We start from the raw sequence: 23,401 nt of genomic DNA, 5'->3' as shown, positions 1-23,401 counted from the left end.
CGAGCTTTTAAAATTTGTCTTTGGTCTTATCAGAGCAGCCTCGGGGTAAGGGAGGTGAGCCAGATGAAACACTAGAATCAAATCAAACTGTGTGAATGGAGAAACGATTGGTTTTCCAGCCCTGAAGGCCACGCGTCTCAAGAGATTACCCATCACCACTCAGGAGATGAGAAGGCCTGCGGCAGGACCACCGACCCCGCCCTGACTCAGCTCTCCAGTCTCACCGAGGTTTGAGTGCAAGGTCAGGAGGAACGAGGAAGGCTTTGCGCCTCCAACCACAGCGAGCTAGACAGAAAGCTCGGGAGAGACGCCGAGTGCGAAATGGGCCACGGGCTCCCTGCTCGCCCCGTGTGGGCGTCCCGGCCTCACAGGGCTGGTTCCAGACTGCGGGGGGAGGGGGAGCTGTCGGCTGTCCCACACCTGTCCCTGGAGAAGCGGCAGCTGGTACCACTGAGGAGCAGCGTGTGTGAACAGTGCACCTGTAGGACACAGGTGGAAGGCCGCGGGCCGGCTCCAAGGCCAACGCCGACGGCAAACTCCGAAGGAGCCACCAGACGCCTCCGTCCCCCGTTCTTCGAAGATGTGAAGGTCAGCGAGCGAGAGAGAGCTGAGACAGCGCCCATCTGGTTAACCGCCCCCCCCCCCCCCCACGCACACACAGAGACGCAGTCTCGTCGTCTTTGGAGAGGGCAGGCCCCTTCGGTCTCCCGCCCTTGTCTCTGGAGAAGAGGCAGGGTTATCAATCGCCTGATTGATCGGTTGTCTAGTTATCCAAAACATGACCTTAAGAATAAAATTAAATTTGCCATTTATCACCTCTGCCAGGATATGCTCATGAGCGAGAGGCCGCTCTGTGAACCCTGTCCCATCCTCGGTGGCTGAGGGCGCGGGAGGCCAACACTTACTGTGCTTCCTGCCGCGCTGGCCGTGGGGCGCTCCCGCTGCGGGGCGGAGGCGGGTGGGGCCGGCCGCCTGTCCCCAGCGCTGGGACCTGACCCGGACGCCTCGCTCAGCACTTCCGCCGCCTGGCGCTCAGGCTCATCCGCAGAGTCGAGCTGGACAGCGCTCAGCGCAGCTGACAATACCTGGACTTGAGCTGCGGGAAAAGAAGTTTCGAGAACCTTAATAACCTGGTTTGGTTTGTAGGGATTCACACAGAGGAGTCTTCACGGCAAGATGGTCTGGACGTGGTGCACTGCACGAGCGTTCATCTCGCCCATGTGTGTCCCCAAAGTCGCCATGCCCCGGGGTTCCAGAATGAGCTCCCAGGGAGGTGGTGATGTTCAGGCCATTAACTGTAACTGTCCCAGCGAAACGCCAGCCACGCACAGAGCACCAGCTCTGAACCCGAAACGCCTCGACTTGGAAAACCAGAGTTGGACTCCATCATCTGCCACAGAAAGACACGACGTTGCTGAACGCCGAGGCCTGGGAGCTCAGCCGACTCAGCGACGGGGAGCCTGCTCCCCGTTTACAAAGCAGGGTGGCCGCCACCTCCGTGCACACGCACACATGCACACACAGAGGCGCGCACACACACACACACGAGGAAAGGTCTCGCTCACCATACGTCCAGTCTATAGCATATGACAGCCTGAGACCCTAACAGGAAAGATGACACACTTTGTACCTTTCTGTAAAAACAGACGGATGCGTCCATGTCCCCGACCTGAGCACACACACAATACTTCCTGCTTTCTATTTCCTATTGTTTAAATTCAAAAGACTCCAAGAGTGATTAAACTGCTTAGAGCCTGTAGCTGGCTCCCCGCGGTGCCCAGCGCAAGGTTCTCAGTACCGGCTGCCAGGTCCCTCCCGACAGCCTGAGCAACATGTCCGGTTCCCCTAAGGCATCATTTACTTCTGAATCTTTGGGAGTCACAGACCCATTGGAGCACTGATGAAAGCTGTGAGTCCTTTCTTACAAAACAATTACGTATGCAGATACACGTGAGATTTCATAAACAACTGAAAGAACCTCTGAGACTCATCCCTCGACCTCTCTAGACGGTGGATTCCTAGCCATCCTCCAAATCCCACACCAAATGTCACCTGCTCTACAAGGTCTCCTCCCAGGCAGTCCTCTATCGCCAGGAATGACCTATGCTTCCACAGCACGTGTGTCCCCAAAGTCACCACACCCACTCCCATCGCAGCCCCTGCCACACCCTGTGCCAGGCGGCTGTCTGCACAACCCACCCCGGGCCACGAGGGCCTCACGCGTGGTTACTGCTGACCCGGCACCCAGCCCGGGCCCCAGGATGGAGGTGAACACAGCTCTGGAAATGTGTTTTTCCAAAGCAGACCTCGGTCTGTCGCCGTTAGAAGCGACAGGTAACACGTGCTCATTCCTTCAGCCAGCGCTGACTTAATTTCCTTTATAGATTCAAAGACAAAGAGCAACCGCACGGCTAACTGGATTTCCACATTTCCCTTCCCCAAGGCTTCACCGATTTCCGCCCGGCAACAGCAGCAAGCGTTGTATTTTTCCACTCTCCCCCCGCTCGAGGAGGCACACAGCCGCAGCACGGCCAGCGAGGAGGCGTGATGACGGTGTGGACTGCAGGGCCTGAGTGGGAGCACTCGTCAGACAGTGGAAAATACCCCCAAGAAGAAGTTGTACTTTTCCTGCTGCAGAAAGACAAAAGCCTTCAAGTTTAGCTAAGGGCTGAGTTAATGGGCTCCAAAGGATCAGCGGCCCTAGCTGCTCACACCTGGAAAGGCCTCCCAGTGCGACCAGCAATGGAACAGTGTCCGTGGAGCTAATGAGATTTCCACTGCTACAGAGAAGCCCAAGAACTATGGGCGTCTGTATTGGAACTGACTTCACACCTGCGTGGCTGTGAAACGAGGAGGCAGGGCCCTTGCAGGTGCCCGAGATTCTGGCCGTGGTGACGCTGAGGCGTGTCCTCAACGTGTGCGCAGCGCGAGCAAAGGGGAAAAGGGGAGCCCTCACACGTATGTGGTATGAGACCCAGGCCCAGGCAACATGCACCCCAAAGCGCCCAATCTTCCCTTTCGTTACCATGGAAGACACGCACCTTGAACATCAGGGTCACCCATCATGTGCTCCTGCAAACTGTCAAGGACCTTCTGAATCTCGCTCCTGGCCACATGGCCGCTGCTGCCCGCATCCTGCGGCCCGGTCTCCCCCCGAAGCAGCTCCAAGTCTCCGCTTATGTCAGGCAGAGGGGCTCGCCAGTAAAGGAAATCACTGAACGCGTCCTCGGGACGCCCCGGGCAGGCCAGGGCACCGGGACCAGGGTGGCTGTGGGTGGGGAGGCGTTTCGCGAGGGCGCTGGCCTCTGGGGAGAGCCTTGCCAACCCCGCTGCAGCCGAGACGGAGTCTTCCAGCGGGCTTTCCCCGGGGCCCTGCCGGGCACTCCTGAGACGCAGGACGTCACCGGCTTCCATCGGCGGGCCTTCTGTGGTCGCGTGTGGCTCCAACGGCACCGGCCTTGTCGAACTAGGTTAAAGCGAGGGACACACACTTTTAACACTGTGTGACAGACTGGAAGTAAAACGGGAAAACACGAGACACGCACCCCGAGGAGCCTGGGCCCCTCCCTGCCTGGCCATCTGAACCGCTGCGTCGCCCGGCGCCAGAAGACGGGGACCTCACGCACGTGTGAGAGGCCCGTCGGCCCCCTCTGCCCCACTGGGAGCATCACGTGCCTTAAATACGCCACGCTCAAGGCCAGCCAATCCCTCCATGACGCTCCGCGGTGGACGAGCCCCGGCTTCGGCTGGCCCGCCTCCAAATGCCGACAGAAGCCGGGGCTCGGCCCTTCCTGCTGTGCCTCCTGCCACCAGCGGAGGCGCCCGAGAAGGGCCGGCTGGTTGGCAGCTCCTGGGAAGGACCCATGGGGAAGACGCGGCACAGGGGCGGCATCTGGCAGGGACTCAGCGAGTCTTCGTGGACAAGGGTGGACAGAAAGGTGACCCCGTCTCAAAAAGGCCCGGTGCTGCCGGGGATGGGAACGGCCCACGGCCACACTCCCGAGTGACAGCGATGACGCAGAGACGCTGCGGCCGCCTCGAACGGCCCGGCTGGTACGTACCCGTCACCTCTGGAGAAGCTCTTTTCAAGATCCAAGATGGAGCACTAGAATTTACTAGAAAAACAGTGTGGGGTCTACTAACGGTGGGTCAGGAACGGCACCGTTCTGTGCGTGTGACATCCTATGGCACAAAAGCACTTCACATTTTCCCCAAGTAAATTACCCAAAGAACATCGTTAGTCGAAAAGCATAGGTAATTTGATCACTATTCTCAATGACTATTTTATCTACATTTAAGAGACACAGTATCTTCGTTGTTCATCACCTAGTAGTCGTGTTTTAAAATCACCCCTGCAACTGCTTTCTGCTTCTTTACGGAATTACGGCCCTAACAGCTGATCCTGCCCACATGGCGACTGTGACTAACACTTCGGACAAGGTAATTGCGAGGCCTGTAGGTGGGCGCTGGCGGCGAGGCGGGGATCCTGGGACTCCTCCCGGTCGCAGCTTACCGGGCCGTGGAGGCGCTCCCACAGCTGCCGGCACTGGGGGACCCACAGGCGGAACCCAAGGCCGCACCCTGAGCCGGCGGCCGGACGCTCAGCATGCCGTCGTCTCGAACACAGAGGCTGGCCCTGGAGGGGCTGGCGAAAGTGGAGATGAAGGGGCCCAGGGACTGGAAGGCGGCCTGGCGCACCTGGAACCAGAGACAACGGCGCGGTGACCCCAAGCTGGGCCGGTGGCGGCGCGCCAGGTTATGTCTAAGCAGACCTACTGCTTTCTGAGGCAGCCCCTAGATTCCAAACAAACTCTTTTTCAACAGAAAAATAAGAAAAAATTTAGCACTATCATGTAGTTTCTCTTCTTCCAGAATGTGAATTCCACATCAAATAATCCCAGATTTTATAAAGCTTCTGAGCAGAACTTATTAATCATTTTTGGCAGGTTTATGATTATGACAGAAAAGGTAACAATTCTCAGTTATAGTTTTCCCAGTTCGCATTTCCATGATATTCATTCACGACACATGTTAAGGTGTGTGCCACTTCCTTAATAGGGACAAAAGCTTTTGAGCTTTTCGGTGCCCTAATCCCCAGCAGATCTAACAGTGCCAATCAGTGACAGAAAACACAAAACACAGGCCCAAAACACAGAGCCAGCCGAGGCCCGGGAGCCTGCGGGGCCGGAGGCAGCGCTGCTGAGCCGCCCACACTCACCCATCGACAGGGGTCGCTGATAAGTCTGATGAAGAGAGGGGACAGCTTGGTCCTGCGGCCCTCGGGGGACGTGTTGTAGGACACCGCCATGAAGCACTCCGCACAGGCCTTCCGCATCCCCCAGACGCTATCTGAGCAAAGCTCAAAGAACTTTGGGATCTGGCAGAGCAAACGAATTGTGCCGCTCAGACCCGGTTACACTGCGGTAGAGCAGCAGCGCTCGGACAACGCAGGGAGGGCACGCCCGCCAATCGGTGACAGAGAAAAGGGGACCGTGCGTGCGCATGGCCTAAAGGGAGTCATTTGAAAGAGAGAGAAATGACGACAGGTAGAATAAAGCAACGTTTCCTTTACTTCTTAATTCCAATAAATGACTTGGTTAAATTTAACAAGATAATAGAGGAAAAAAAATCCCCAAAAGGCAGAGTGACTGATGTTCATTATCGTGATTACAGAGAAATACTGTGAATGACTTTGAAATTTCGTGGCTATCCCAACGCGCTCACTCATCCAGGTATCACGGCCTTTGATGAGGGCATTTTAGAGATCGAAGGTAAACTGTTAAAAATTGACAGTAATACAAATAATTCCCGTCCACAAAAATGCAGACATCATCACCCTGGATATGAGCAGTTTTGAACCGTTTGTCAGATCACTTCAGGATTCCCTGGTATGACCAGAAACGTGATCTTTGATTTCTCTGTTAAACCAGCTATCGGATCTTACTGGTTCCCTCATTAATAAACGGTTAAATTTTTCGTTTTATATCTGTATAAAGGTGATGAGCATGGCCTCTTTTAAAACTTATCCTTTAAAAATAACGCTTCATTTTTGATATCCTAACATTAAATAATCGGTCAAAATGCTCCACAAATGGGTACACGTGATCGTGCTCATCACGGCGGGTCTTCACTCCGTTACATTAAGTGGAAGACAACATTCTCTGTATATTCAAAGTGACAGTCCGCTAAAAATTATTTTTGGGTTAGAACTGTGTTGACACGGCTTGTGTGTTAAATAAAATAAAACGAGCCTCTGACCTTAAATTTAAAAATCAATGGAAAGATTCTACTTTGAGGTTAAGTTCCAACCGCTTCGGTGGAACACCCCGCCAAAGAAAGGAGCGAACAGGGCGGAGCGGAGTCCTCCAGATGCCCAGTGCAGGGCAGGCCCTGGGGGAAGAAAGGCGAAGGCGACGGGGTGAAGACCCCACAGCCACCAAACTAGAACGAGGTGCGCTAAGGGGCACGCACGTGCCCTGAACAAACTGTCACGGGGCCGGAGCGAGCACTGAATCTTCTCCGACACAGTCGGAGGGTGAGCGAGGCGAGCAAAGAACCTGACAGAGGCCCACGCACGGTCAAGCCGGGTCTGAAGGGGGAGTGAGCAGGGTCCTACTGGTGGGACCAGCCTTGGAGGGAGGGGGCAGTCGCGAGCACAGGCGTGGAGATGAGCAGAGAGTCAGTCCGTCACTCTGCTGGCTAGTGAAGTGTGCCCTGCCTGCCCTGACAGGCCGCAGGGGGTTTACTAAATGTACAGACCCCGGGGCCCTGCCCCCTGCTGCCCTCCCCATGGTTCAGAGGCACGGCCAAAGGCAAGACGCCCAAAGGCAAGACGCACGGGCCAGGGCAGTGCCGAGGGCTGAGGGAGGAGGTGACGGGAGGTGAGGCAGGAAGGCTACTTCTGAAGGGACCTGAAAGGTCAACAAGGGCCTGGGCATTAACCAACGCCACAGGTTCTGCAGTCCAGGAGTGCAGAGGTAGAGCCGTGTTCTAGAAAGGGTGGTCGGGAAGGCCTGGAGAAGGGACGAGGGGGAAGTGGCCAGTGTGTGTGTGTGTGTGGGGGGGGCGACAGCAGAAGTCCCCCAGGGTTGTGCCCTCGGGGACCGGGCTTGCTTTCCCTCCCTCCCACAGGCCAGCTGCCTCGCCCTCATGAAAAACGTCAGCTTCAGAAGTCGAGATATTTGAGATCAATGCACGCGAAGCTGAGCTGCCGTTACGGCGTATCAGACACACACACCCCCCCACCCCTGCCTGTGAAAGTGCCCTAACCAGTGTGTTGGCGATTACAACTGGCAAAACTTCACATACCAGAAATTTCTCAGTGGCTTCTTGTCCAACGGCGTGACAAATATCACCAAAATTTGTAGCACATACCTTAAAAAGGCAAAAGGCATACCGGTTATTCTCTGCTTTCTGTCTTGACAAATGTGGAAACTAACAAGCAGGAACCCGAGAACATTTACCCCTCCCGTCGGGCGGCTAACGAGCACGTGCCAAGCCCGTCCCCACACGGCACAGCCCAGGCGCCTCGGCGCACTGCAAGCAAAGACAACAGGGCCGCAAACCCGGGGCCTTTCGGGCTCCTAACCAGTCTCAACACATGGAGCCTTTGGAAGGCAACAGCGCAAGACCTGTAACGCTCGGGGCGGGGGAATGAGACCCGTCGTCTTGCAGATGCGTCGTAAGGAGACCTGTGGGAAGACGGCCGGGCAGCAGCAAGGTGGAAGATGAGGCTGTTTGGGAGGGGAGGCAATGGACCTCCGAGAGGAAAAATTTCCCCACCCAGTGACAAGTGACCAAAAGGGAGGGGGGCGGGGTTGGAGCTGGAAGGCACAGCAAAGAGCAGAGAGCTCTGGCGCAAATCGCCCCAGATGACGAAGGGGCAAGGGCGTCCGGCCGCAGCCAGCAGGGTCCCCGGCCCCTCCTGGCCTGCGAGCCCTAGGCTGCTCCCACGCGACCTCACCCCCGGATCGCCGGGCCCTCCCCAACTTCAGTGAAAACTGGCAACCCCGTCCAGATGTTTCCCTTACACGGTCAGGCCGGCCACGTTTTTCTCCCAGACTGTGTCTACTGTGGCAGTCCAGACACTTGATACGAATCGGTTTTGGACTATTTAACTTTCTGAATTTCCCGAGTTTGAACACTGCACGTTCCCACCTTCCGAACTTGAAAGAGCCTCCCGTCGCCGCACAGCTCGCAGAACCGCGGGAGCAGCAGGCGCTCGACTGTGCTCTTGCCCAGCACCGAAGCCAGTTTGCAGATTATCTGCAAACAACGGGAGAACCAGAGTCACTTGAAATATCACAGCATATGTGTCGCCCGTATCACTGACTAGATTCCAAAAGCTAATATTCAAAACATTGCCAAAATACTCAGGGAGTTAAAACAGAGAACAGCCTTTTTGGAGTTCTGTCAATAGAAGGCCAAATATTTCTCATGTTTTACTCAGAAAAGGTTTTGTTTGAAACTCAAGGGTTCCCATTTGCCGGGCACCCACTGTGTACCCAGCACCTAAGTGAACAATTTAAGAGCGTGCATTCATTTCCCCTCCCAAAACCCTCTGAGAGTCGGTGTTACCCTAATTTTCCCCGATGAGGACACTAACGCTCACAGAGGTTAAGTAGCGTGGCCTAAACCAAACGGTGGTGAGGTGGGGCCCACGGTAATAGCTGGACAACGTATGAAAATGACTGGCGGGCTCTGGACGGTGGTCAAATGCTGGGGGACACTAAAGGAGGGCAGCCCCTGGAGAAAACGTACAAGGTTGCTGCTTTTTTTGCCCAGGGGCACACCCCGTTCTGCAGCGCTACACAAGGTAGCTGGACATCAAGCAAAGTGGTTTAAGAAGTCAGAGAACAAGACTGAGCAGCTGGCAAGTGAGGGCAGAAATCCTGGGAAGGAAGGAATGAGGGAGCCAGAGAAGGGAGAGCCCCCAAACCTGTGATTAAATCCTATTCTCACCCTTGGCTGACCTCAGAACTGTGCACGCACAGGAGAGATGGTGACGTTCGCAGGGAAAAGCAGTAGCTTGAAGGTGGAGGGAGCTGAGTGGTTTCAGCTGCTGACTACTGCCGGGACACAGAATCTGAACCGCCCATTAGAACAAAATCAATACTCTTCGGAGGACAACAGAATCCAGAGTTTCTACAACATTTCCTCAAGAAGATACAACAGATCATAAAAAATTCACAGACATGAGAAGAAATCAGAAGAAGATGTGACTCATATTCAAGATAAATATCAGCCAGGAGAAACAAACCCAAGGAAGAGACAGAGGTTAGAATTAGCAGACTTCAAAAAAACTTTAAGAGCTATAGTAAATATGTGCAAGGATTAAAAGGAAAATATGGCCATAATGAATAAACTGATTAGAAATCTCATCAAAGAAATGGAAACTATAAAATGGAATCAAGACTTCTGGTAATAACGCAATAGCTTGCTCAGACTTACCCTTCTTGTAGATAACAATTATGGAATCTTGAAAAAACATAATAAACAGCCACTGGAGAGCAACCAAAAGGCAGAAAATGGGAGGAGAATGTAGTTATAAGATGAACCACAATGGGATAGATTTGCAAGTAAGATCTGGAATCTGTGTATACGATTTGCTGAGATCTTTGGCTAACTTCTAGGTAGTACATAGGGAGCTCTCAGAGGACCCAGCAGAAAAGCAGTAGCCAGAAACTAAACAAAATTAAATAGAGTCTGGCTGCTCACCACAAAGGTGGGCAGTTGGGAGTTAAAGATTAGATAAGGTACCCGCCTACTGCATAAAAATTCACTTTAGAGAAATAAAACAGACTCCAGAGTCTCTGCTGTATACCATTTATAATGTCTGGTGTTCAAATAAAAATAACTACCCATGCGTTGATGGCAAACCCATAATTTTTTTTAAAAAGCACTCAATGGAAATCAACATCAACATGACCCAAATGTCATGACCACCAGACAAGGACTTCAAAGAAGCTATTATAAATATATACAAAGATTAAAAGGAAAATACATTAATAAAAAACACATAGGGAATCTCTCTATCAGAGAATTAGAAACTATAAAAAAGGTCAAAATGGAAATTCTAGAGCTGGAAAGCACACTAACTGAAATAAAACATTTAATAGATGGGCCTAAGAGCAGATTGGAGAAGACAAAGAGTCACTGAACTTAAAGATTAATAAAAAATGATCAAATCTAAACATCAGAGGAAAAAAGTGACTTAAAAAAAAAACAAAAACACAAAACAGAACCTCTAACACCTGTGGGGCAATATCAAACATCCCAATTTTATGTAATCTAAGCCCCAGACGGAAAAGAGAAAGAGAAAATGGCAAAGGAAAAAAAGTACTTGACAGAAAGAACAATAGTCAAAAACTTCCCAAATTAGGTAAAGGGCATCAACACACAAATCCAAGGAGTTCAATTAACGCAAAGTAGGATAGCCTTCGCCTTGCGAAGATAAAAGCAAAAAATCTCAGAGAAAAAAGGCATACTTCATATGTAAGAGTACAACATGAATGACAGCTGACTTCTCCAGAAGACCACGGGATGGCGTCTTTACAGTGCCTCAGGAAAAGACGAAAACAAACCTGTCAACCCACAATTCTGTATCTAGTAAAACTACTGTTCAAAAACGACGGCAAAATAAAGAAGACATTTCCACATAAAAATGAAGAGATTTCATCATCAGCCAAGCAAACTAAAACGAATACTACAGGAAGTTCTTTAGGCTGAAGGGAAATTGGTACCAGATGAAAACTCAGTTCCAGAAAAGGAAGAAAGAGCACGAAAAATGGTGAAAATGTGCACATAAAAGCTATATATTTTTTTCTCTTTTCATAATTTCTTCAAAATATAAAATTTTTAAATCACAAATCACGATACCATACTATCAGGTTCATGATGTCCTGTGTATGTCATAATCATACGAAACCAACAGCAGGAAGGGGGACGGCGGCAGAGTGGACTGCGTCACAAGGTGCGGCGCTTCCTGAAAATCCTCGCTAGAGGAATCACCGTGCAGCACCATGAAAATCCTCAATTAGCCCAAAAGGAGGCAGGCAAGAACTAACAGACGAACAAGAACTAATGAGTTATATGAAAAACAAATAACAGAACTATAGACATAGATTCGAATGTAATCAACAATTACACAGACTGGATATAGAAGCAAGACCCAACTGGATGCGAACGAAAGTAAAACAATATAAACAAACATACCATGACAGACGCGAGGTGTGAGAACGCTGGGGCGATGACAGTGACATCACGACAGACTACAAGACGCAAGTTACGCTCAGAGATTTTTAAAAAGTCATTTCCTAAAAAAGGGGTAAATACATCATAAAGATATAAACATTAAATGTGTAGCTTTAAATGCTTAAAATGGAAAAGAAGGGAGGCTTAAAAATACTGTTTCCTCCTTAAGCTAGAAAAACACAATGCGATTGAACTCAAGTAATTCGAAGAAAGGAAATAAACAGTAGAAATTAAATGAAAAGAAAATAAGCAATAAGATAAAATGGCAAAGCCAAAAACTGGTACTTTGAAAATATTAATAAAATTAATAAATCTCTGGGCAAGACTAATCAAGAAAGGAAAAAAATTGAGAGAAAACACAAATTACCAATACCATAAATGAAAAGGGTTAACACTACAGAGCTTTCAGGCATTAGAGATAACGGGAAATACTGTAAACGACTTTATTCCAATAAACTTAACTCAGATGAAATTAATAAGTTCCCTAAAATATAAAAGTTAGCCAATAACACAGATGAACTAAAACAAATCTCAATAGCCCCATATATGAACTGAATCTGTTATCAAAAGCCATCTCACAAAGAAAACTCTAGGACCAGAGGTGTTAGCAGTGAATTCTAACAAATATTTAAGAGAAAAATAACATGAATCTTAAACAAAATATTTCAGAAAATAGAAGAACAAGGAATACTTCCCAACTCAATTTTTGAGGCCACAATAACCCTGATTCTAAAACCTAACAAAAACATAATAGGAAAAGAAAATTGCTTACAATAGTCCTCTTGAATATAGATGTGAAAACCCTCAACAAAATATTAGCGAATAATGGAGAAGGAACACTCTTCACAGCAGATGTCAACCAGAACCATCGGAGGAGGAGAGTTTGATGAGAGCATCTTCACAGTGTCCGTGTGAGGCCCCTGATTACTTCCGAAGCGGAAAGCAGTGCACTGGAGACACCCGGACACCATCTCCATCTACAAAGTCACCAGAGTTAGCGTCACCTACATCGGGGCAAACTGAACTCTTGGGCCTCCAGATGTGACACACGATAACACAATGTCACTTCCATGACATCCTCCCAGAAATGCAGGGCCCGAATCCAATCAGGAGAGAACATCACGCACACCCAAACTGGGAGACACTCTACCAAAACATTGGCCTGTACACTTCAACACGTCAACGCAACGAAATTCACGGACTTGACATCTGATCCAGACTGAAGGAGACCACAGAAACATACAGCTTAGTGCGATGCGTGATCACGGACTGGACCCTGGACAGATGGCAACAGCTGAACATGAACTGTGAATGAGAGGTATCGACGTCCACTTTCCTGATTTTGATCAATGTAGGATGATTTTAAGAGAGAATTTCCTTGTTTTTAAGAAAAGTGCACTGAAGTATTTAGGGGTAAAGGGGCACACTGTCTCTAGTTTACTCTCAAATGGCTCAGAAAAATATATATCCATACGAATATGTGTATGTGTGTGTGCACGAGTGTGTAAAGAGAATATGATAAAACAAATGCACTAAATATAAACGACGAAGGGCTACACAGCTCACGCTTGCAAGTCTTCTATTAGTCAGAATTAAAACAAAATGGAAAATTAACCCCATGAAAATTTTAGGAACTTTCCTACTCCCCCAAGGAAAAGCAAGGGAAGAAAGAAGGAAAGAAGGAGGGAAGGAGGGGGGGAGGGAGGGAAGAAGGAGAGAGGACTTCCCGTCTCTCAAGTCCACTCCCCCTACTGCACGGCCCTGCCCTCTCACAGCAGAAAGGCGTCCTGGGTTAGCAGTCCGCCCGCTATCCGTCACACATGGACTCTGCACAGAGCGGACCAGAGGGGGAAAGATGACTGGGTGGGGCAAATGAGGAGAAGACTTGTGTCACGCAAACTCAGAGGACACATATTGGTGATATGATGCTAGGCAGAAATGCACAGAGTGACGGCCGCAATAAATGAGGACCCCAGGCTTCTGTGTTCAGGGTAACAGGCACCCGAAGAGTGCCCAGCGTCTCCAACCACCCCTGCCCATCCACCACGCCCACATGACCTTATCACTACCTGTAAAAAACAAATCCAGACTGTTAAAAGTCAGCACACCAAGTGATAAGAAGTGACATTCCTGTGGCCCCGGGAACCACTTTCATGCAGTGACAATCTTCGCTTAGTTGCTTGGAGCCAACTATTCTTTACAGCACATAACCATGTTCTTTTTAAATAAATACACAAATATAAATGAGTTTAAAAATAGGAATGATGACAAAACATGAGGAAGGCTTAATGTGAAACGTGCTGGGAGAGAAAAGCAGGGTTCTGACAATTAGCCACGATCTCGGAACGCTAACGGCCGTCCTGCAAGCAAGAGACATAACTGGTCTCCGGTGGCCTGTTCGTGCTCTACGCGCAATTACAGGACGCGGCGCCTCCAGGTCCTACCGATCCACGTTCGATAGCGAACGCTGACTTTGTGCTCTCGGGGCCTGGCGCGGGGCCGGGTGCGGATGGCAGAGAGACACGTGGGCTGAAGCAGCTCACCACTGCGAGGGGGATACACCAACAAATGGAGTGCGCGACGCAGATGCTCAGTGACGGGAGGCAGACACGAAGCAGGTGTCCTGGACGCGTGACGGGGGAGTCGCTGACACCGCCTGGCAAATGTAGAGACGTCACGAAACCAGACATGCACGGACACGCGAAGCCAGGATGCAGGAAACCGACGTGGAATTTGTTCTGCATTGCTCGACCTAAAAATGCCCCGGCCGGGTCTAGTCGGCTCTCTCTGCTCTCCCCGATCGCGTACGCACAGGGTCGCTGGCCTCAGAACAAAAGGACCAACTTCCAACAAGAATGTAACGTTGGAGGCTGCGGTTCCCTCGGGGCGAGCAGTAATTCCTTCACGACAATGACACTGTTCTGAGAGTGTGTGTTTGTGTACGAGAGGATGCTGCGTTTGTACCGCATGGCCGCAAAGAGAGCCCCAGACACAAGGGCGTCGGAACCACCCGATTCGCTTCTCCTCTCCTGTCCCGCCTCCTCACAGGCACACGTCAGTGCCCACTGAGTCTGGGGTGCCAGTCCCGGACCAGCCAAATGAGAACCGCCCTCCTCGGGGGCTCCGTGAATCACACGTGGACTTCTTTTCCTTGAAGAATGAAATCTGCTCTCCACCCAATGTCCAGAGATCGGACACGCTTTGTTTTCAATGCTGTTGCTTCCTAGCTAAAAAGGAGACAGTGCCCAGGGTGCTCCATGACGCTGGCTGCCCGAGGGGTGAGTCCCCTCCAAGACCCCTGGGCCTCGGGGCTCCAGGGGAGGAAGACAGAACAGTTTCTGAATCTGACCAAAGCAGGCTTGGGGCAGGCAAGGCGCCCCACATCTGCTCCCAACAGCTCCACAGGAAGAGAAGCGGGGCTCCTCCAGAAACACCCCGAGCCCCAGCTGCCTTGGCCTGGGGAGGGTTTGAGAGCGCTTTTTCTCTCCGCGCCCACATGTGAAAGCTCATACATTCAAATAATGGTATCAGCTACTCACTGTGAATAAAAAATACAGTTTACGTGAACTAATTTATTCTGCAAGTGATTTGTGGAGACAGCTTTTTGAAGGCTTGTTATCTTTTCCAAATATTTTCACCACATACACACACACGCACACACGCACACGAACAATACTGATGGCAAGAATGGAGTGGTTGGAAACAAAATAAAAATCATGCGAAAATGCCTTTAGCATTATTTTTCATGGAGTTACCAGTCTTTGGGGAGAAGGTATTTGGTTGTCAGTTGTAACCCTGGAAACTCGCCTAACTAACTTTCAAACTAAAAAGATCTAGCTGGCGTAGGTCGCTGCTTAACTGGCAAATACTCCAACGACTAAATGACATTATCCAGGTTCATTCTGCAAAATAAATTTAATTTCTTATAGAGAAACTTAAAATTTATACAGGAACCCTAGAGAATTTAAATTTTAATAATCAATCATTCTTCAGCCTGATTCATCTTATAAACATATGGGACATGCACAATACTAACACGGCGTAAAAAGCCAGACCTCTAGCTCGTAGGAGGAGAACCTTCCCGTAAGGGAAGGGCAACTGCCGAGCGTTCTGATGCTGTAACACAGTGTTGGCTACACGGTGTCTGACATTTCCGTACTTTCTCCAACATCAATCTTCCAACCAAGAAAACAACTATCAACTACACCTTACTGCACTCGTAATTGAGGCTTATGATTTTTTATATTCTTAGGTACAATTTTTCCTAAAATGCTGGCATAATCCTGGAGCTGTTTACTTCTAAAACACAAAGGAAAGCGTCACACTGTGCAGCGCGACCCACATGCCTCAGCAGGGACCAGAGAGAGTGGCGGCGGCAGAAACCCAGCCGCCCCTGGGTGACCTTCCTCTGGTTTGAGGACAAGGGCTCCGGGAGCAAGCAGGAAGTCCCTGCGCAACCTTAGCCATTAGAAGCAGAAAATATTTAGGATTTAGACTATTCCTTTAACTGCACACCTTCAGCATTTCCCAAGCTGCTGTACACATTTCGGCCACATGCGCATTCTTCAGAGCACCCCCTCTTACCTGACACGCATACTTCAGGCTCGTCCTAATCTATAGAACACATACAGGCGACGGTCTATCTGACGTTAATCGTCCTAGCCCCACCTAAAATCACCTCCCACACCACACCCGGCTCCTGACTTTGGGAAACAAGGTCCACGGTCCACGTGGGTTCAAGGGCACACCTACGAATCTGAGCATCTTGCAGCTGCCTCCCCTCTGCCCAGATCACTGCCTTTCCAAGCTTTGCTTTCTTCAATCAATCAGTGAGATAAAGATAATCACTTTCGAACGTGCTCAGACCTGAACTTTTAACTATGACTGAGGCCAAATCACCAGCTACCTTGTTCCTGAGAACAAGGCTGCCAACAGCGGTCACAGGCGACCCTTCGAGTCCGCGCATGCCCAGTTCTGGGGCGTCCGGCAGGGGCGGGGCCCGCGCAGACTTACGCTCACGGCTTCCGCTTTGCAGTCGTCGTCACTCTCCGGGGCTGACAGCGCCAGCAGGATGGGGCACACTTTGTTTTCAATATCGTGCTGGAAAATCAGATCTTGTTCCAGAAGAATCAAGAGCACTTCCTGACTTGATTTTCTAACCTAGAAGAGGGAAAAGGCAAAAGGTGAAACACAGAACAGGCCAGGTGCTCTGAGGATCAAGATTAAGCTCCGCTGCCGCCCCCCTCCCCCCAGAGCGCCAACGCCCCGCCCCGCCCTTAGCGCCACAGAATCCGCCCCTATCCCCACCCGGTCAGGCCCATCTGCACCCCAACAGTCGCTGGGCTGTTCTTTCACAACTCGAGTCCCAGATCTCTGCGCGTGTGCGTGCGTGCACACACACACACAGAGGCACACGCGTATACGTGCACTTTTTGGTAGGCATACACACTGTCGCCTGCCTTTCCCACCACAGAGTGCGCTTGCAGGGTGGGTGCCACGTCGGGGCCGTCCTCTGTCCGCCAGGGCACCCTCAGGGCCTGACCCATGTAGATGACACCGAGTACATTCCCCTTCTTGAGGCGAAGGGACCAGAAAACATGGCGTCATCCTCCCATGGCTTTGTAACCCCGGCACACCACGCCCGGGCATGGGCTGTGTCTCCTGCGACAGGAGCCCTGCCTGGCGGGACACGGACGGGGCCCCCTAAGGGCACAGAGGAGGAAGGCGGAGGACAGTTCTCCGCAGCATGCACGGGGTGAGCGAGCGCAAGGACTCGGGGGTCCAGGGGTGCGGGAGAGGGAGCCTTCTGGGGCACGTGAGCGCGGGAGATGCCAGTGGTACAGCAAGTCTGCGGCAGCGGCTCGTCGCAGTGACGGGAAGGCGGGGGAAAGCAACGGGGCCAGCAGTGCGGAAAGTCACAGACGAGTAGCGGTGAGCGGGTCACGAAGGGGCCCGCCTGTGGGACAGAAGCCACCGAGGCAGCCCGACGCCGACGTTTCCGAGCAGGTGACGGGTGAAACGGTGTTTCAGGAAGAGCGTTCTGAGGAAACTGGAGGCGGTGACAGACCGAGGGCAGAAAGGTCCATGCGGGAGCCACTGCCGCGGTCCTGGGGGGCTGGCCAGAGAAAAGGCAACACCGCCAGGCGCGAGTGACAGGACCGGGTATCCCGCTAGAGGCAGCGAAAGCCCCCAATGCTGCGAGGTGACAAACGCTTACGGCTCGTCTGGCACGTGCTGGAACAGGGGACGTGAGAGGAACACACAACACGTGACATGCTGCAAGCCCAGGCGACGGCTCTGGGCGCCAGAGGGCAGCTGGGAGGACGCTCCGGGCACTGACGGGGCTGGGGGGAGCCCTGAGCGGACCCGGATGTTAAGGCAGTTAGAAAGAAGCCTGCTGAGGCTGAAGGAGTCCCCCCAAAGTTATGTCCACATCAAATCCTTGAAATCACTGAACGTGACCTTTACAAACAGGGTCTTTGCAGATGTGAGTAAGTGCAGGATCTTGAGGTCATCCAGGATTAGCAGGGTGGGCCCCAAAGGCACGCACAAGTGTCCTCGTAAGAGACGGGCAGGAGAGGGACTGAGGAGGGGAGACAGCGGTGAAGGGGGAGGCAGAGCAGAGGGATGTGGCCCCGGGCCAAGGAGGCGGGCAGCCACCAGGAGCTCCAGTCTGGCCTCAGACACAGATGCTGACGGGACCCGGCGCCCACTCCCACGTGCAACAAAATCTGTGTCCTTGCGCAAGTAAAGGTCCGTACTTCAGGCCATGGGCGCCCCCAGAGGCCCACGCCGTAGGTATCTGGAAGCGTCGGCATCTGTGAAGGGGGGCACTTGCCAGGAACAAGGTCATCAGCAGAACGAAAGGGACTAGGCGGATGCCTGTGGCACCAATGGCAGCGTGAGGACCAGCAGCCCACGAGGAGCCCGGGCTGTGCCTGTGCATTGAAGAGTTTGACGAATGTTCAGTGAGTTATGACTTCACCGTATTCTGTGTTTAAAGACGACAGGGATGGAGAAGGGGGGTGCACCCGAGGGGCTGTGGGTTTACGATGGAAACAGAGACACACGTGGGTCCAACTGGAGGCGGGAGGTCACCGAAGGGAGGTTTCCACGGTTCTAGGCTGTGGCTCTGGGACCGATACAGGAGGCGGCAGTTCTGCTCACCGAGACAGGGCCTCTATCTGCTCCGTGAAGTCAAGGGCAAGGTCACCTGTTTGGCGCCAGGCAGGGCGAGGTGGAGAGGCCTGATGAAAGGGACAAAGGTCTAAGAGCTGCCCAGGGCGGTGAAAGCAGCGGATGAGGGACGAGATGGGGGACCGCCAGGCAGCGCCAGCGTCCGGCTGCGACTGGAACCCCTCGGTTTGCAGTGGTGCCCGTCCATGCCGGGCGGGACGCCCCCGCCAAGCTGGGCGATCGGGAGAGGGGACGGCGGCGGGCGGGCAGAGCCACGGGGTGGAAGTGCAGTCAAAGGGACGAGGAAGGGAGGGTGACGCCGCGCGGGAGGCGAGAGGGAGCGGCCGAGGAAGAGCAGGACGGCGGGAGGACCGCGGCAGCCCGGGGCCTCCAGGGCAGGAAGGCTCAGGGACAGCGAAGTCCACCTGTGGCACTCCAGAGGACAGGCAGTTCCCGAGACCGCAGCGGGGAAAGAGAGACCGCGGGCTGGGCGTCAGGCACCGCGCCAGGGCCTGGGGTCCAAGCCACACTCCCTGCTGCCTCCCTCTGGAATCGAATACACGGTAACGATGTATGACGAAGGTCAAGGGAGCGTCAAACCCCCTGACCCAACGTCATCTCATTTGCAAGGCTGTATCCAAGGGGAAAAGCGAAGCCCGCGAAATGACACCGCGTCCTCACACGGCTCGCTGCGCCCCGCGGTGCAGAAAGGCTGGGAGAAGGCCACGCGCTCAGCAAGACTAAAACAACGGACATCATGGGGACGCGCGGGGAGCTTTCCGGGCAGAAGCCCTCCTCGCCCGGCACGGAGCGCCGCACTCGCTCCTAGGAGCACGCGGACCCGTCTCAATCAACGAACGGACGGGAGAAACCGCCTCGCATGAAGACCTTTCCCAGTGGGGCAAAGTGCAAGCACCTAGAGAAGAAAGTGCAGAAACCATCAAAATACTGGTGTTAAGAGAATGGAAGTGGGATGATTTTTTCCCTTATTTGAAAATGATCTTTAATCCTGTCACACCGTTTAACAGTCAAAAGGGAGCATTTGCTCTTTTAGAAATGCTTAGATCAAGGAAGAAATACATGCCAAAAATGCAGAATTTCTTGAAAATAACGATAATGAAAACTTGGCATATCATAAAAAATTGCAGGTACGTGTAGCCTTTGTGGAAATCCACCCCCCAAATAATTGACACAGAAATAATGCAAGGCTATTTGCTGCAACAATTTTAAAGTGGCAAAAAAGTAGAGATAACCCAAATGTCTAATGATAAGCTATGCTACACGTGCCCTGTGGAGTACTAAACTGCCAGAGAAAAGGAGCAGGGCCGTTTCCCGCAGCTGGCTGAGGACCGATGACCTCCAGGATGACCCAGACAGTGGAAAGAGCAAGGGACAGAACTTCAGGGGCAACGGCCGCCTTGCGCCTGAGAAAGGAACCACGGGGCGTGGAGCACGGGACGCGGAGCACAGGGCGCATGCGCGTTTGCTTAGTTCTCTGCATGTTTTTAAAGATGAGAAGAAACCGAAACCTCTCGAAGATGGTTTATTAGGTGTCCCTGAAACCTACGGGGGAGGGAGAGACAGGGCAGGAGGTAGGGACGGAAGCCCGACTCCTCTGAATGTACTCTGTTTTGCAGTTTACCTATGGAATACGTAAAAACATTTTAAATAACTAGACATCTAAATTAAATCAAAATGTAAAAACTAAAGTAATGCCTAAAAATAAAAAATAAATGAAAACAAATGAGCTTAATCACGTATCAATTTGTCAGCTTAACCACAAAGAGAAGGGTTCATGCAGGTGACTTGAAAACGCAGAAACGTTAGCATGACTATGCATCTCTGGGGGAAAGGGCCCAAAACAAACCAGACTGCGAAGAACGCTGAGACTGTACTCAGTAATCCTACCGTGTTGTTAGTAATACCGGTATGTTTATTTTGGAGGCACATATGCATGCACGCATGCGTGTTAATACCACTAAGAAGCGAGGTTTGTACTGTGTAAATACATAGATACACTAAGTAAGTAAAAGCCCTCAATTTGAGTTGGAAATATCAATACGCACTCGTGAGGAATTTTTACTTTAAGAAAATAAATTGCTCTGTCACTAGAAGAATGACTAATCTCTTAGCGATGAGCACCCCCAGCACCCACACTCTGGTTTCCTCTCACCGTCTCCCCCTTGAAGGAACCAGGGCTCCTTGGAGCGATGGCCAGTCCCAGGCAGAGGAGAGCTATCGAAGTCCCCGTGGTCACAGCACAGAGACGCAGGAGCCGACCTAAGGGCTCACACTGCTCAAAGCCAGGACAATTTGATCATCAAAAATAATGACTATGATGGGTGAAAACCTTTAATATGTTAAACTTCACAAGTTCATACTAATACTCAAAATAGATAAATTCTCAAATCTAATTGGTAATCTCTGTAGATTGTGAGGACACCAATTAATTATTCTAGAAACTGGTAAATAAAGGTGGCAGGGAGCATTTATCCCGTCGTCCCTAGACAAACAGGTTTCAGGGTCACCAAAAGCTGAGGGAGAAGCCCTTCACAGAAGAATCCCCGCTACTGAATTAGGAAGGAACGATGGAATCAATGCATCGCAATTTTGGAGCCTCTAACGAAATCCTGAATCTAGGCAAAGATCACCAACAGCTGCTACTATCTTGATGGGGAACTTCATAAAGAACAGACGAAGCTGACAAAACCTGAATCTGGTGACCATGCTGCTTTTTGCTTGCTGATCTGATGTAGCAGAAAAACACAGAAGCCCAGCACCAGAACATATTCTCACTATGTTATACAGAAAATCTGAGTCTAACAGAGCCTCTAAATTAACCACCAGTTTGTAGGAAATACTGAAGACAGAAAGCATCTCAACAACACTACGGGGATGCAATCAGCCAGATCCCAAACGTGGGAAACCCGACCCCACCGACAGCTAGTTTTCTCAACAAATAAAAACAGGGGGACAAGGGAGGGAGAACCTTATAAATTAAGAGATTACGATTTAAAAATTAAAGCATTACAAATGCAATGTGTGGACCTCGTATATAATCTGATTTGAACAGACTATCTGGAAAAAAACAGATTTATCAGAAAACTGGGCAAATTTGAACAAAGACTAGATATTAAATGACATTAAGGAACTACTGATAATTTTTGCACTTGTGATAATGGCACTGTCATTATGTTTTTTAAAGTGTCTGTATTTCTTAAGAGTGCAATGCTGAAGCATTCACAGTTGAAATAATACAGTATCTGGGAAACGCCTTTATCTGGGTTGGATTTATCTCAGTAAGAAAAATGAAAAAGAGACTGGTCAGATCAGAGTTGAAGCCGAGTGCAGAGTATATGGACATTCACTTTAATATTCTCTCTACTGCTATCTGTGTCTGCAAATTTCCATAATAAAAAGCTTTAAAAAAAAATTATCTCATGATAAGTAGAATGAGTGTCTTCCTACATGAGGAACTGGGCACAAAGAGACCTCATGTTCTTGAGGCGCTTAAATCTAAAAAGCTGTCTTCTGAATTACGAATACCAGTCACATAAGACTGAGGGTTTGCTACGGAGACCGTAAGGGTACCACCTGCACACCTGCTCGTGTGGATCTGTGAGGCACCTCACCACAACCGGGATGAGATATTCGGAGAGCAGCAGTGGAAAATTTGATCTGTTTTCTTGTAAAAAAATGGCAATAGGAGGAATCTGTTCCATCAGCTCAGTCCGCACTGTGGGCTCTGCAGCAATAAAAAGAAAAAAAAAAAGAATTATATAAGAATAAGCCAGGCATCTTATATAGGATATACTAATAGTTTCTAGCTTTTCTTACTAAAACACTTCATCAAAAAAATTAGACAAACGCAGTTTAAAAATCATTTCTCATTTAGAGTATTTATGCTACAGACAGGCTTAAAAAGCTAATAAGCTATACGGCAATATAAAAACATAAAAAGAAGAGAGAATGACAACTCTATTATAACAAGCCATATATAAACCGAGGAGGGAGCAAGAAGTCTGCATACTGGGCCGGCGTCCAAAAGCCATTACGACTAATGGCCTATGTGCCGGACCTATGGGCTGTGCTTATTTAAATTCCAGCCAGGATGTATACACTATGAGTAATTCTTTCATAAATGCACTCCCCCACAATCCACGCGTCCCAATTATTTCTAAGGCAAAGCATTAAACAAGAGTGGCTCTAGTGCCAATACACCACATTAAATTTAACACAAATATGTAATTGCTTCGGCACTGTACACGGTGACTCATTTATAAAGAGAAATCTATTTAAGGACTCGAAACATCACTTGGGCCTTTTTAAAAGCATTGTGTCATAGTCTTATGAATACTTTAAACTAATGCGGGAGCACAATGGAAGGCTCATTTCTCCATTTTCAGTTAAAATGATAAAAATCTAAAGCAAGCCTAAGATTTCGGAAACTTTCTGAAGCTGTTCGCCCATTATCATGAATCTAAGGGGCTCAAGGGCGGGGACGCAGGGCGACTGTGGGCACTGGCAACCCCACGGCTGGCTCACCTGACTCTGCCTGACCGTGGGGAGGGGCTGGGGGAGCTGGCTTAGTGTCTCAGTCCCGCAAACAGGACGGCAGGATGGCAAAGGTGGACAGGGAGAAAGAGAGAAAAATCAAGTCAAGTCTACAGAGATCAAAGGGAAGCTACTGACTGGGACTGTGCGAACCCCAAGGACTTCTGGTTTGGCGTTTCTTAGCAACCAGTAGTCTGGCAGAACTCATAAAACACAAGAGGCCTAACTGCCAGGGCAAAGAGCGCTCGCAGCCAGGAGTCGCTTCAGTTTTCTAAAAAGAAGGATAATTTGATGCCAAGCAAGACGCCCATTCTTCATGACAAAATCCATTCACAGTTGGACACTGCTTAAAACTTATCTACTGATAAAGTTTTCGTATCAGCTCATCGGGTACAGACTTCTCGGAGATGCACAAGGG

General features: G+C 50.5%; 1 protein-coding gene across 4 annotated transcripts in view; it reads right to left on the bottom strand.

Annotated features, from left to right (window-relative positions):
- Positions 1 to 23,401, bottom strand: part of LOC107500074 (serine/threonine-protein phosphatase 4 regulatory subunit 1) — a 62,718-nt gene that overhangs the window by 11,719 nt on the left and 27,598 nt on the right. For all 4 annotated transcript variants that reach the window (XM_016124906.2, XM_036229233.1, XM_036229234.1 and 1 more), the window contains 8 exons: positions 22,032 to 22,174; positions 16,267 to 16,413; positions 8,158 to 8,265; positions 7,309 to 7,374; positions 5,219 to 5,377; positions 4,514 to 4,698; positions 3,042 to 3,466; positions 906 to 1,096 (listed from right to left, as the gene is read on the bottom strand). In XM_016124906.2, the coding sequence (XP_015980392.2) occupies positions 906 to 1,096; positions 3,042 to 3,466; positions 4,514 to 4,698; positions 5,219 to 5,377; positions 7,309 to 7,374; positions 8,158 to 8,265; positions 16,267 to 16,413; positions 22,032 to 22,174 (1,424 nt within the window). The remainder of the gene's footprint in view (positions 1 to 905; positions 1,097 to 3,041; positions 3,467 to 4,513; positions 4,699 to 5,218; positions 5,378 to 7,308; positions 7,375 to 8,157; positions 8,266 to 16,266; positions 16,414 to 22,031; positions 22,175 to 23,401) is intronic.

Source organism: Rousettus aegyptiacus, unplaced genomic scaffold (assembly GCF_014176215.1).
Source record: "Rousettus aegyptiacus isolate mRouAeg1 unplaced genomic scaffold, mRouAeg1.p scaffold_m13_p_12, whole genome shotgun sequence".
In the NCBI taxonomy this organism is placed as follows: Eukaryota; Metazoa; Chordata; class Mammalia; order Chiroptera; family Pteropodidae; genus Rousettus; species Rousettus aegyptiacus.
The sequence above is the reverse complement of the archived record's forward strand: the minus strand, read 5'-3'. Positions and strand labels throughout refer to the sequence as shown.